The following is a 12,481-nucleotide window of genomic DNA, read 5'->3' as shown; positions in this document are numbered from 1 at the left end:
GACTTAAATATCTTACTTGTAAGTGATATTAAATCCAGTCAAATTATAAGCAGCATCACTAAAAAAATGCAGCAGGGCATAACCTGATGTGGCAACAACCTCAGGGACAGTCTCGTTGCCATCTCTCTCAGGAACGATGAGGCCACTGAAACGAAAACACATTTCTTACAAAGGGGAGCATTTTCACCAGGCACATCACATGGCAGCAAACAAATTCAAAACTGGAATTCATCCTTATAATTAAAAAAAAAAAAACCTTCCAGGAAATTCTTATAATAAATTATTATAATTAATGCATGGTACTACCCTATTAGTTCTGGATCCAGTTCTGAATCCTCTGAGGAACAGATCTGAATCTTTCACAAGGCTCTCCTTTATCTGAGGTTGTATTTCTAATGAGATTTGCAATCAATGGCCTTATTCTTTTTTATTTTTTTGCATATAAAACTGTTTATAATGCTTCTTCAAAAAAGTGAGTAAACTTCAAAAATCACAGAAAGTAACAAACTTTATGAGCTGATGAATGCCAAATATATACATACTGAAAAGTATGAAAAGTAAAAATGTGATAAATATAAACACAATCCTAACACTATTATTCTGATGTACTTTCTTTGCCTAATTGATACCATATAATATCTTATACTCTATCTCACAGGTAACCTACTATAAGCATTTCCCCTCTCATTCAGTCCAACACACAATAGTATTTGCTGGGTGTCTGGAGAGCCTTAAAAATTATCAAGTCAAAGGGTCCAAATGGTGGCTTTAAGTCTCTTGTTCCATAAAACCAACTTGCTTTCCAGAAGCAATATGCCAACTTGAAATCTCATCAACATGAGAAGGGAAAGATCCATCCTACCTCACTTGCCAACAGGAAGGATTACCAGTCCTATTTTAGCTTTGGCAATTTAATAAATGAAAAGTAATTCTTTTATATAGGGGTTTTGAGTTTCTTTTATATTCCTGAGGTTAATCATTTTTCCTATGTTTACTTGCCTTTTGGATTTCTTCATATGCGAACTTCTTTTGCCCAATTATCAATGCACTATCACCAGCCCCACCACCGCATTCAGTGAAAACTTGAATCCTTATCAGGCTCTATGCAATCTGTTCCACACACACAACCCCTCCAATGAACAAACATGTCATCTATTACTCTCTTCCCTTCACTCACTCAACCTCAGCCACACTGGCCCCTTTGCTTTCCTATAGCACACACCACATCAATCCCCCCCCTCAGGGCCCCTGACTAAATGGTCATTCACTCTGATCTAGCAATTCCAAGTTCTTTGTAGAACTAACACTTGCTCATGTACATAAAGACAAATATACAACAATCCTCACTGCAGCACTATTCAGAATGACAACAGGTTGAAACCCACCTAGGGGCACCTGGCTGGCTCAGTTGATAGGGCATGTGACTCTTGACCTAGGGGTCATGAGTTCAAGCCCTATGTTGTATACAGTGATTACTTAATAGAAAAGGAGGAGGGAAGAGGAGGAGGAGGAGGAGGAGGAGGAGGAGGAAGAGAAAACTACCTAAATGCTCATCTGCAGGGAGTCAGATGGATGAATCATTCCATATCTGCAGGTCTGCAGAACAAACAAGGAACTCGTCAACGCATTCTGATAAGTCGGAGAAAAAACAAGCTGCAAAACAATGAGCCTAGTGTATGTGTATATTTACACATATTTAGATAAGTGCATATAAAAATAATGAAATGGAAGAATACAGAAATGGGAAATAAGCAGGAGGGGGAGGGATTTTCATTCAATAAGCCTCTTAAATATAAAGACAGAATTCTAGGAACTCTAGGACTCTGAAGGTGCTCAGAGTTCACTACAAAACAGTGAAGCATTTTACACTGCGTAGTCAATTAACCAATATTTACTGATGCTGCATGTAAGGCACTGTTCTAGGTACCAGGAATACAGCAGTGAAAAGCTCCCTGCCTTCACAGAGTTCACATTAGAGAAACAACAAATAAGCCTAGATATACCACCCCCCTCGCAACACACGTATACATAACACCAAGCAGAAATAAATGCTATGAAAAGAAAAAAAACAGCGAAAGAACAAAAGGTGCTACTTTAGAAAGGGGCAGCTAGGGAAGGCCTCTTGGAAAGGTGACATTTGGTAAGAGACCTACCAGGAAGTTTCAATCATCATCATCATGCTTTCATCAAATTTAGGTACCAGAACCCCTTGAAATGTCGTACAGGCAAGTACTTATAAGAGGGCCACCTAGAAACAGGTATGTTGAAAGCAATCTTCTCCTAAGAAACACTGGCCCAGGAATGACTGGGGGCTTCAGTCACATATAGAAGACCTGCACTCAATCCTAACATGACCTTTAGGACCAGAGATGGGAACACTGATCCTCACTCCACATGACTGGGCATGTCATGGATATCTGGGAACCTCAGTGTCCTCAAATGCACAAGGACAGAAATCCTATCTGCCCTGCAGTAACAGAATGAGAAGCAAATTCTTACAGCATGTGAAGTTGGCTCATACTACTAGGTGCTCAGTAAGTGATGGGTAATGATATTTATCACTCAGATGGTGGGACATTTAAGTGTGCAGGATGAATAGTAGAATGGGTGGAGGGAGGAAAGACTGGGTCAAGGCAGAGGTGGAAGGCTGTCTGCACTAGATGACCATTATACCAGAGAAAGGGAGCCAGCTTCTCCACTTCAGAGAGACTCGGGCATTGGCTTCTTTTCACTTTGAAAACCTGACATTATGACAGCTTTGGAATGTGCCACTTTCTCCCAGTGTGAAAATAAAACAACTGGTTTACGACAAAAATAAACTTATACAGAGTAAATGAAGACAAACACAGCCTCAACCCAGCACACAAGGCAATGGAAAGTGCGTGGGTGAGAAAGCGATGCTGCAGGCGTGCCATTCAACTGTCACCCTGAGCCGCACCCCCCCCATCTCCTACCCCCAGGTAGATAAATACATACAGGCACAGCTTCAGTGGCAACCACTTGTTCAACTTGATCAAATCAAGAAATGCCTGCCCCTGAGTTCTGTATAATCTTACATTTTAAACACAGAGTACCATTGTTTAGAACTATTTTTGAAAATCACTGTTCAAGGTATTTTCTTAATTCAGTATAACAGTGCTAGGCGGACATGGGCTCTCTGAACACACATGGGGTATACCTTGACTTCAACTACACTAGCCAAGTTTTTTGTTTGTTTGTTTTAAGATTTTATTTCTTTATTCATGAGAGATACATACAGATAGAGGCAGAGACACAGGCAAAGGAAGAAGCAGGCTCCTCACAGGGAGCCCAATGTGGGACTCGATCCCAGGACCCTGTGAGCATGCCCTGAGCCAAAGGCAGATGCTCAACATCTAAGCCACCCAGGCATCCCACTAGCCAAGTTTATTAGCAATCCTAGGTTTATACACCTATCTCCTTGCAAGACTAGATACTCCCTGAGGGCAGGGAGTTGTGGAAGAGAAGCCAGATTCTTGAAGTCAGGGGTCAGAGACTGGCAATGGGGCCAGGCAGGGTCTGTACTCCTGTCTGGTGAAGGAAGGTCCAAGAACCTGAGAGGTGCCTGCCTTTGACTGCTTCTCTGTGTGCCATGGTCTGACCACAGCATCAACTGGTTCAGCTGAGTGCTGGACAACTGACTCCTGCTTTCACAAAGCTCTTCCAACGGCTCTTTGTCAGTCGAAACAATTGCCTTATCTAAATGACCCCACAACCACCAAGAAAAAAACAACCAACTCTATAAGGAACAACCTTCTGATGAAGAATGTTCTCAGAAAGGAACTCTTCTCCCTGATTCATCACCACAACCACCTTTGCATCTCGGACCACAGATCACAGACCCTAGCAGAGGAGCTGCTCCACCAAAGAGCTCCATATTTAAACATGTGTTGAACTGGATGCACCACAAATCAAAGTGTGGTAGAGCTGGAAGAGTCTTGCTCCAGTGGTTCTCAGATCTGTCTACTAATGGAACTTGGTTTGATACACAGATTTTATACAGAACTTCAATGTGTAAAATATAAATGAGATTGACCAGTTCAGAATCAAATGAGACTTTGTAGTCTGCAACACACCTAGAGAAAACACAGCACAACACTGTCACCTGGGGTAGCAGAAGCTGAGGACTAGAGCACTTACATGACCTGTCTGAGTTCACACAAAGACTTGAGCAGAACTGAGATAAACAGTCCTCACCTTCTGGATCTCATGTAGTTCTTTTGTTATTAGCTGGGCTGTATGCAGGCTCTCACCATTCTGCACCCCACCCCCGCACCCCACACATCACCATTGGGTTGATTTCTTCCCTCTAAAGCTCTCCTGACCCAGCACACTCCTCAGCCCCCATCTTGTGACAGAGCCCTTATGGCTTTCAACAGCAGTTTTCAAGGTGTTCTGCACATCACTGCTTTTAGGGATTCTGTGTTTCAGGTAAATTTCAATTTTTTTTCTTGTTATTTGTGAAAGTATTTATTTATTCATTATAAGCATGGAGGAAAAAAACCCAAAAGGGACACTCAGGGTGTCTTATGTGAATTACACTGAAAAACTTGCATTTGGGATTAAATTTCAATTTTTAAACACATATTTTTTCACTGTCATTTTAGAAAATTCACACTAAATATAAGTTTAAATTTTAAAATTATCAAAGCACTAATTTATATTATCAGTTTATCAGCTTTTTTAGAGAAACACAAAAACCCTCCAGTTATTTGTATACATACTCTGGCTTCTCTCAGAAGTCACTGACTAGAAGAAAATTCATAGCTTCCTGCTTGTTTTTTGTTGCTGTTGCTTCACATGTATGCTCATCAAATACACGGTCCAGGTGAGCCACAGGATGGTGCACACTTGCTTGGCTGATGTCCCCACAAGGGCTACTGGCAAGCTGATTCTAAGTGCTCAGCACATAATAGGGACTCCATGAATTTTGATTTATGAACTTCAGTTCAAGTGAATCCCCAGTAAGTACTATCATTATAACATCATAATATACCTTCCATGCTTGTGTTGAAGTGCCTCTTGCCATAACCCAAGGCATGCTTCAAATTTTGGCATAAAAATACATATACCCCACACTTGGACAATGACATTTTACTACTTAGCATGGCTTATCTACCCTGTTCTTTGGCTCCATTAGTGTACCTTTGAAACCCAGAAAATGACCTTGGTTCTCAGTTCAAAGATATGCTGGAGAGAATTCTAAGCCAAAGGAGGTGGAGAAATATAAGGGCATATTAGTCCCCTGATTTCCTGTGTCCTTCAGCTGCTTGTATACTGTTTACTCTTGTTACCTTCTCACTGACATGAAACATCAACTAGACTAGCCCCATGTGAGGAATACAAAAAATATTTGTTGAATTGATTTCTTTCAAAGTCAGAGAAATAAAATGTCTGAAATTCCAGAAAGTCAGCTGCAGATGAAAAACTGACAGCTATGGCTCTCTAATGGGATGTACATGTTAGAAAAATATATTTTATAAATCCTCTATCAAGTAAAAGGGAGAAAAATTGGATGGTTTTGAATTCCCATGTAGTCTAAAACGTAATAACAGAGCTACTTATTCTTAATAAAAACTAAAATGCCAAAACAATACAGAACACTCTGTATATTTAGTGTTCAGCTGTTTTTTTTAAGTAATAGAGAACACACTTGTTATAAAAAAAAAAAGACTTTCTTCATTTTCCACAGGTTACTCTTCATTTTCTATTTATTCTTCCAAAAAGTTTCCCTCACTCATATTAATACATATACATAAAAACACACGCACGCGCGCACACACACACACACACACACACACATGCCCACAACTATATCTGGATTCAACAAATAACTCCCTAAGGCCTGCACAATGAGATACAAGGATCGGGGTGACTGTGGTTCATGATTTAAAATTTTCACAGAACTAATATTCAATATATTACTAACAAAACATCTTTTAAACGTAAACTTCATCACCACCAAAGAAGTAAGTAAACTTAATACTACTACCGCAATTTTAGAGATCAGGAAATTCAAAGGAGAGGTCCAGTGCTCTGCCCAGAAATTTACCCAGTAGCTACAGGAAACCAAGTCAGGCCTAGAACACAAGTGGTAGAGGACTCCAGAACTACTTACCCTCTCCATGAAATAAAGGTAGTAAGTGATATTTGCAATCTAGGAGATAAGGCTGAATTCAGAAATCAAACAATGATTAACTAGTACTTATGTGACAAAACTTACCTAAAGGCAGCAATAAGTGGTGCATAAATTGAGTCTCCATCATAAACATATAAATGGTCCCAACTACATTCTGTAGCAAAATGATTGAAACGAAGTCTCATTATTCTATTTGGCCTGAAAAGAACAAGAAGAGCAGTTTATAATAATCATCATAACTATAAAACATTTCAGAGTTGAGAGAGATAAATTTTTAAGGAACTTACAGGGAAAGAAGAAATGAATAGTACATAAATGACATTCCTTCATTTGCCGAAGACTTATTTCATAGTTTATTTCATACTTAGGGTGAGAGACCACTAAGCATGCAACGGTAAACAAAATCGCCATGGTCCATGCCACTCTGGACCTCACCGTCCATACAGTGGCTGTTCTTTAACACCCTGTGAGCCAACCCATTAGCCCTTCCGTTTCTGCACTTCCTTCCTTACTCAATTTCAGGTTCCACACTACATCATTTCACAAACACAACTGCCAGTTCTCTATACTTGCCTACCCTCTGCCTTTCCATGGACCTACCTGGCAAAAGGTATCCAGAGGACACCAGTTATCTGCTTTGACTTAGATTAAATGCAAAGAAAACTAAGCCTACTACTTGGTAGACTGTTTTCAGGACTGGTCACAGCTCACCAACTTCAAATTGGCACTTCAATTCTGCCAGCAGTGCTACCACTCATTCTCCTTCTCTTTCTCCACAATTGCTGCTCACTCCTGATTACTATTTCAAACCATTCGGTCCCACCTCCCTGCTTAAGCTCAGCACCCAGACAAAAAAAAATCTCTCAACTCCCCATTTTCCAAAACAGATACACCTACTCATTCCTCCATCCATCTCTCAAACACTTCATATCTCCCTCTCATCTGGAACTTCCCACACTCTCATTTAAACTTCCTTAAGCATCATATATTTTCAAAAAACAGCAGAAGAGAAAAACTTTAAATCTCAACTCTCCTTCCAGCTATTACCCAACCTATCTCTATCCCTCTCTCCTCTGAAGAGAGTGAACCTCCACACAAGATTTTGCTTTCTCTGCTTCCTCACATCCTACTCACCCTCTTTGCTCTCCAAACCTGGCTTTCACCAAAACACTCCACTCAAAAACCTCTTGGTACTATCAGCACCATTTATATCCTGATGATACCTAATTATATGTCTCCAGCCTAGGCCTTCCCTCTACCCCACACTTGTCAACCTAACATGTATAAGCAAACAAATATAAGTTCATAAACAAGTTAACTCAGCTGATGATGACTACCGTGAAGATATGAATGGAATGTGATGTGTAGAACAGGTGGTCAGGAATTACTCCAGAAAGCTTTGAAGAGATGAGAATGACAAGAGCTAAGCCATGTGAAAAGGAAAAGGAACAATGTTTTGGACAGAGGGAACAGCACAGTCTTAAAGTCCAAGTGAGAAAGAGGCTGATGCATCTGAGCACCATGAAGAAAACCAATGTGTCTCAAACACAGCAAACAGAAGACACCACATGACATAAGACGTGAGAGATGAGCAAGAAGCGAGAGCAAAAGCTGGGAGGCCAATTTCCAAGCCATCACAGCAGCCCAGGAAAGACAGGATGGTTGGTGTCTTAAAACAACTACAGAGATGAGGATGAAAAGGAGCATGTAGATGGGCTGTGAATACATTCTAGAGGGAAGGGAAAATGGGCAGAACTCACCAACAGGCTGAATATAGGCATAAGGGAAAGAAGGAGCTAAAGTTTTTCCTTAGGCTGAGTAGTAACAGCCACCAAGAGGAATGCTGCAGGAGGGCATCCGATAGGAATGAAAGGAGAGAATGGAGAGGGGCAAACAACTCCTGAGGCAGCAGGTCCTCAACTGCTAAACTGCGGGTCTCACAGCATCGGGTGGGGCCCTGGGGCCCTTTCAGGCTGTCTAGGAGGCCAAATCTATGTTCTCAATAATCCTAAAATAGCACATGACTATCAGTGGATTGGCATTTACTAATGGAGCAATGGTGGGTAAATGTGCTAGCACCTCGGGACAGAGCAAGGCAGAAACACCAGAGTGTCCCAGTGATCACCGTTATTCTTCACCACTACACACTCACAGAAAAAGGAAAAACTGGGTTTCATTTAAGGATATCCTCCTTTATTAAGTGGTGAAAAAAATCTTAATTTCATAAAACCTTGACCCTGGAGGACACATCTTTTGAATATTCCATATGACACGACAGGAAGTACGCACAAACCACTTCTGCTGCCTAACAGAACCGCGGTCTCAGGGAAAATCACTCGTGCAACCGTTTGGGTGGTGAGCTGAACTAGTTGCTTTTTTCCCAGAATGTCATCTATCATTTTCACTTGAAAGAACAACTAACAAACTATGATGAGTCAGACTTACTTATCTGGTAGATACTTTCTTAGAAATGAACAAAGCACGTCTATCACTTCAAAGAAAACAACGGACACTATTTGTTGCCAAAGATAAAATTTAGGTTTTTAAGTAGTAATTAGATTTTTGGAAAATTTGCATTTGCCACCCAGATATAACTTCCCAATACTTAAAACTCTCTGATGAGATTAATGGTAATGTTAACCAAAGTTAACATATAACATTTCACGTTATATCATGAAATATATCAAAGTTTGGAAGATCTACATAATTCAGTGCACCATGATTTTCCAAATAACCCAGATATCTTGTTACAAAACCATGTAAGGGTTAAAGATCCATTCCAAAGTACAAGAAAACCAACAGATTTTAACTTAAGTTCCAAAAGTTCACATTGTTTCAGATTCCCCACTGCAATTTACTTTTAAGAAATTAGCACTTGTCAAGCTTTGATGTAGTATCAAAGAAGGCCACCCAAAATTATGTAAAAGGATTACTAAAATCTCCTTCTCTTTCCTACTACATATTCAAGTGAAGACTGATTCTCTTGACATACTTCAACAATAACAACATATTGTAATGAAGTGAATGTAGAAGAAAATCTATGGAGCCAGACAGAAGAGATTTTACAAAAATGTAAAACAGTATCATTCTTCTCACTGATTTTTTAAATATAGGATTTCCTTTTTCATAAAAAGATCTCATTTGTGCTGACACATAGGTTTATCATTGCTTTTAAATGAGTTAACGAAGAATATCCTTAGTATTAATTTATAATATGAACAGATATAACCCACATAAATAAAAGTTATTTGGAATTCTCAAAATTTAAGAGTGTAAAGGGGTCCTGAGACCACAAAATTTGAGAAACACTGCTTTAAAGATTTGCCATGAAGAGAGACACGTGGGTGGCTTAGTCAAATATGCATCCAATTCTTGATTTTGGCTCAGGTCTGGATCTCATGGTCACAAGTTCAAGCCCCACACTGGGCTCCACATCCTGCGTGGAGCCTACTTTAAGAAAAAAAAATATCTATTGCCATGAAGAGAAGAAGGAAAAGGCAAGAGCTGGAGGGTACAGGAGGCCTAGAGAAGCAGCCATTTGAAGAATAATAGTTATTTTCATTTTCCTGCTCACAATAAAAATAGGTACTTAAAAAATAACATATTTTAATTTTCTACTGCTTTAAGCAAACCATTTCAAATATTCAACAGTTTTAACTATTATAATTGACGATATACATATTTCTAGTGTGTACAATTCATTCACAGCTTTAAATCAACACAATACCTTTTTTCAAATTAACAATGAAGATTAAGAAAAATAAAACCAAATTCACTTGTTAGATGAAGTTATCAAACAAAAAATATTTTAAGTACTTTATGTTAGAATGTTAATTTTACTTGTAAAAAACAAAAGGTTTGCCACACTGAGCTCAGAAGAAAAAAAACAAACCATCTATTACTACTTACTGTCCTTCAATAAGCCATGTGCACTTCGTTTTATATTTATAATTTCCAGGGCCATCTGTTACAAACCCAGAAGATCCAGTTAGTCTGTAATGCAAATAAAAAAAATTAAGTCCATCAAAATTTCACATATTAATATCTTTAATTCCCAATACAGTGCAAGTTAAGCATAATAGGTACATTAATACATAACCAGAAGAAAATCACTGGATAGTTATACTCAAATTATACAAATCTGAGTGAAAAGACTATTTGCCATATACTCTAGAAAAGGGGGATACAAACATTAAAACCAAGAGTAATAAAGAAAAATATATCTAAATCTTTCTAGCGGAGATGAGAAATTCATACTTTGTACCATGAAAATGACTACAAGAATTTACTTATAAATGTGAATTGCTGTGTTTTTGTTTTTTTTTAAAGATTTTATTTATTCATGAGAGATGCAGAGAGCGAGGCAGAGACTAGACAGAGGGAGAAGCAGGCTCCATGCAGGGAGCCCAATGTGAGACTCAATCCTAGGACCACGGGGTCATGCCCTCAGCCAAAGGCAGACACTCAACCGCTGAGCCACCCAGGTGTCCCTAATTGGTTTTTTAAAAGATCACATGGTTACAGTTACCACTGAAGTGTATTTAATACAATAACACTGTGGAGAATATAACTGTAATGGGCAAAAACATCAAGTCCTCACACACAATGGACCCCCGCACTCATCTAGCTGCTGCTTCTGAAGGTAATCTACCATACCCCATGAGCAGTGTCCATCAGCACCTGTCTTCCCATATTTGTGGCAAGTCTGAAGTTTGTCAATATTTTTAGGTCTTGCCAATATGATAGGCATATCCTGGTATTTCATTAATGTTTTGACTGGTACTAACTCTGATGCTCGGGTATCTTTTTTTTAAGATTTTATATATTTATTCATGAGAGACACAGAAAGAGAGAGGCTGAGACACAGGCAGAGGGAGAAGCACGCTCCATGCTGGGAGCTCAATGTGGAACTCGATCCCACGACTCCAGGATCACGCCCTAAACCGAAGGCAGAGACTCAACTGCTGAGCCACCCAGATGTCCCGCTTGAATATCTTCTTATATATTTTGGTCATTTGTATTTCCTCCTTTGTGAATTAAAATTCCATATTCTTTTGCCTACTTTGCCACCAAGTTGTCTTTTTCAAATTACTGTTTAGGAGCTCTTTTTATACTAAAGAGCTCCCAACTGCATGTTAAATATACTGTGTTCTCTCAGTTTACTTTTCTCTTTATATTTTGTGTCTGCTATCTTTTGCTATATATAACTTTTTAATATTTAAGAAGGATGCTATTTCCTTCCTCATCGTTTTCAGATCATTTTTCCTCCATCTACATCACCAATGTCAGCCTCTCTGAAACAGATGCTCCCCTCCGGGTCTTTTCCCCTTTTTTCTGAGTTAACTATTAACATTCCACTTATTCCTTCTCACCCACTGATACTAGTATCAGTTCATTGCCTTCCATTCAACTACATCAACATCCAAGATGTTCTAAATCAAAAACCAGGCTCTCCATTTCTTAACTTCACCATTAATGATCTCTTCCTCCACCCCACATTAGTCACCCAGTCCTCTGGGTCATGACATTACCTTTAACAGCAAGAGTACCAAAATCTTCATTTTAGGCATCCTAAAATGACTCTTATGTCTCAAGTTAATTTAGCCTAGCTCACCCTTTCCAGTGAGTCATCGGCCCCATGGGGACCTCCAATCCACTAAGCACTTCTTCATGTCCATCATCTACCACCCACACATTTGACCTTCCCACTTACCTAGTTAAGATTCCATGGTCATCACAATTATCATCACCTGCAGATCCCTTGGCTTCTTTCCCCTTCTCTCCCTCTGCTGTACTTACCTGGATATTGATATCTCCATGTCTTACTCCCAATATCCATTTTACCCCCAAAATGTTAGTCTAAACTAATCATGGTTTCCTGTGCCCTCTGTTAATAACTAATTAGAAATGTGTATCAGTTAAGATTAGGTCCTAATGCAACTGGCAGAAAAATGTAAGTAATAATGCCTTACCCAAGATATAAAGTCCAAAAGAAAGAAATACAGAGCACCTATGGAATTTCTATAATCATCAAGGACCTGATGCTCTTCTATCTGTTGCTCTGTTATCCTCAACATGTGGCTTCCACCATAATCCAAGATGACTGCTCAAACTCTAGCTTTTATTCCCACATTCTATCCAGCAGGAAGGAGGAAAGAAAACCAGGTGCACATCTTCTCCTTCTAAGTCAAGTAAGACAAAACATCCCATCAGCCAAAAGTTACTAACATATCTAAATGTAGACAGAGACTGAGAAATGTAGCCATTATTCCCGATGACCATGTACTCAATGAAAAATCAGGATTTCCTTTACTAGCAAAGTGA

General features: G+C 39.3%; 1 protein-coding gene across 3 annotated transcripts in view; it reads right to left on the bottom strand.

Moving 5' to 3' along the window:
- ATRN (attractin) overlaps nt 1-12,481 on the bottom strand; it is a 163,165-nt gene that overhangs the window by 111,964 nt on the left and 38,720 nt on the right. For all 3 annotated transcript variants that reach the window (XM_041732303.1, XM_041732302.1, XM_041732301.1), the window contains exons 2-4: nt 10,067-10,150; nt 6,242-6,355; nt 17-145 (exon numbers count right to left, since the gene is read on the bottom strand). In XM_041732303.1, the coding sequence (XP_041588237.1) occupies nt 17-145; nt 6,242-6,355; nt 10,067-10,150 (327 nt within the window). The remainder of the gene's footprint in view (nt 1-16; nt 146-6,241; nt 6,356-10,066; nt 10,151-12,481) is intronic.

Source organism: Vulpes lagopus, chromosome 18 (assembly GCF_018345385.1).
Source record: "Vulpes lagopus strain Blue_001 chromosome 18, ASM1834538v1, whole genome shotgun sequence".
Lineage (NCBI taxonomy): Eukaryota > Metazoa > Chordata > Mammalia > Carnivora > Canidae > Vulpes > Vulpes lagopus.
This window is presented reverse-complemented; position numbering and strand designations above follow the sequence as displayed.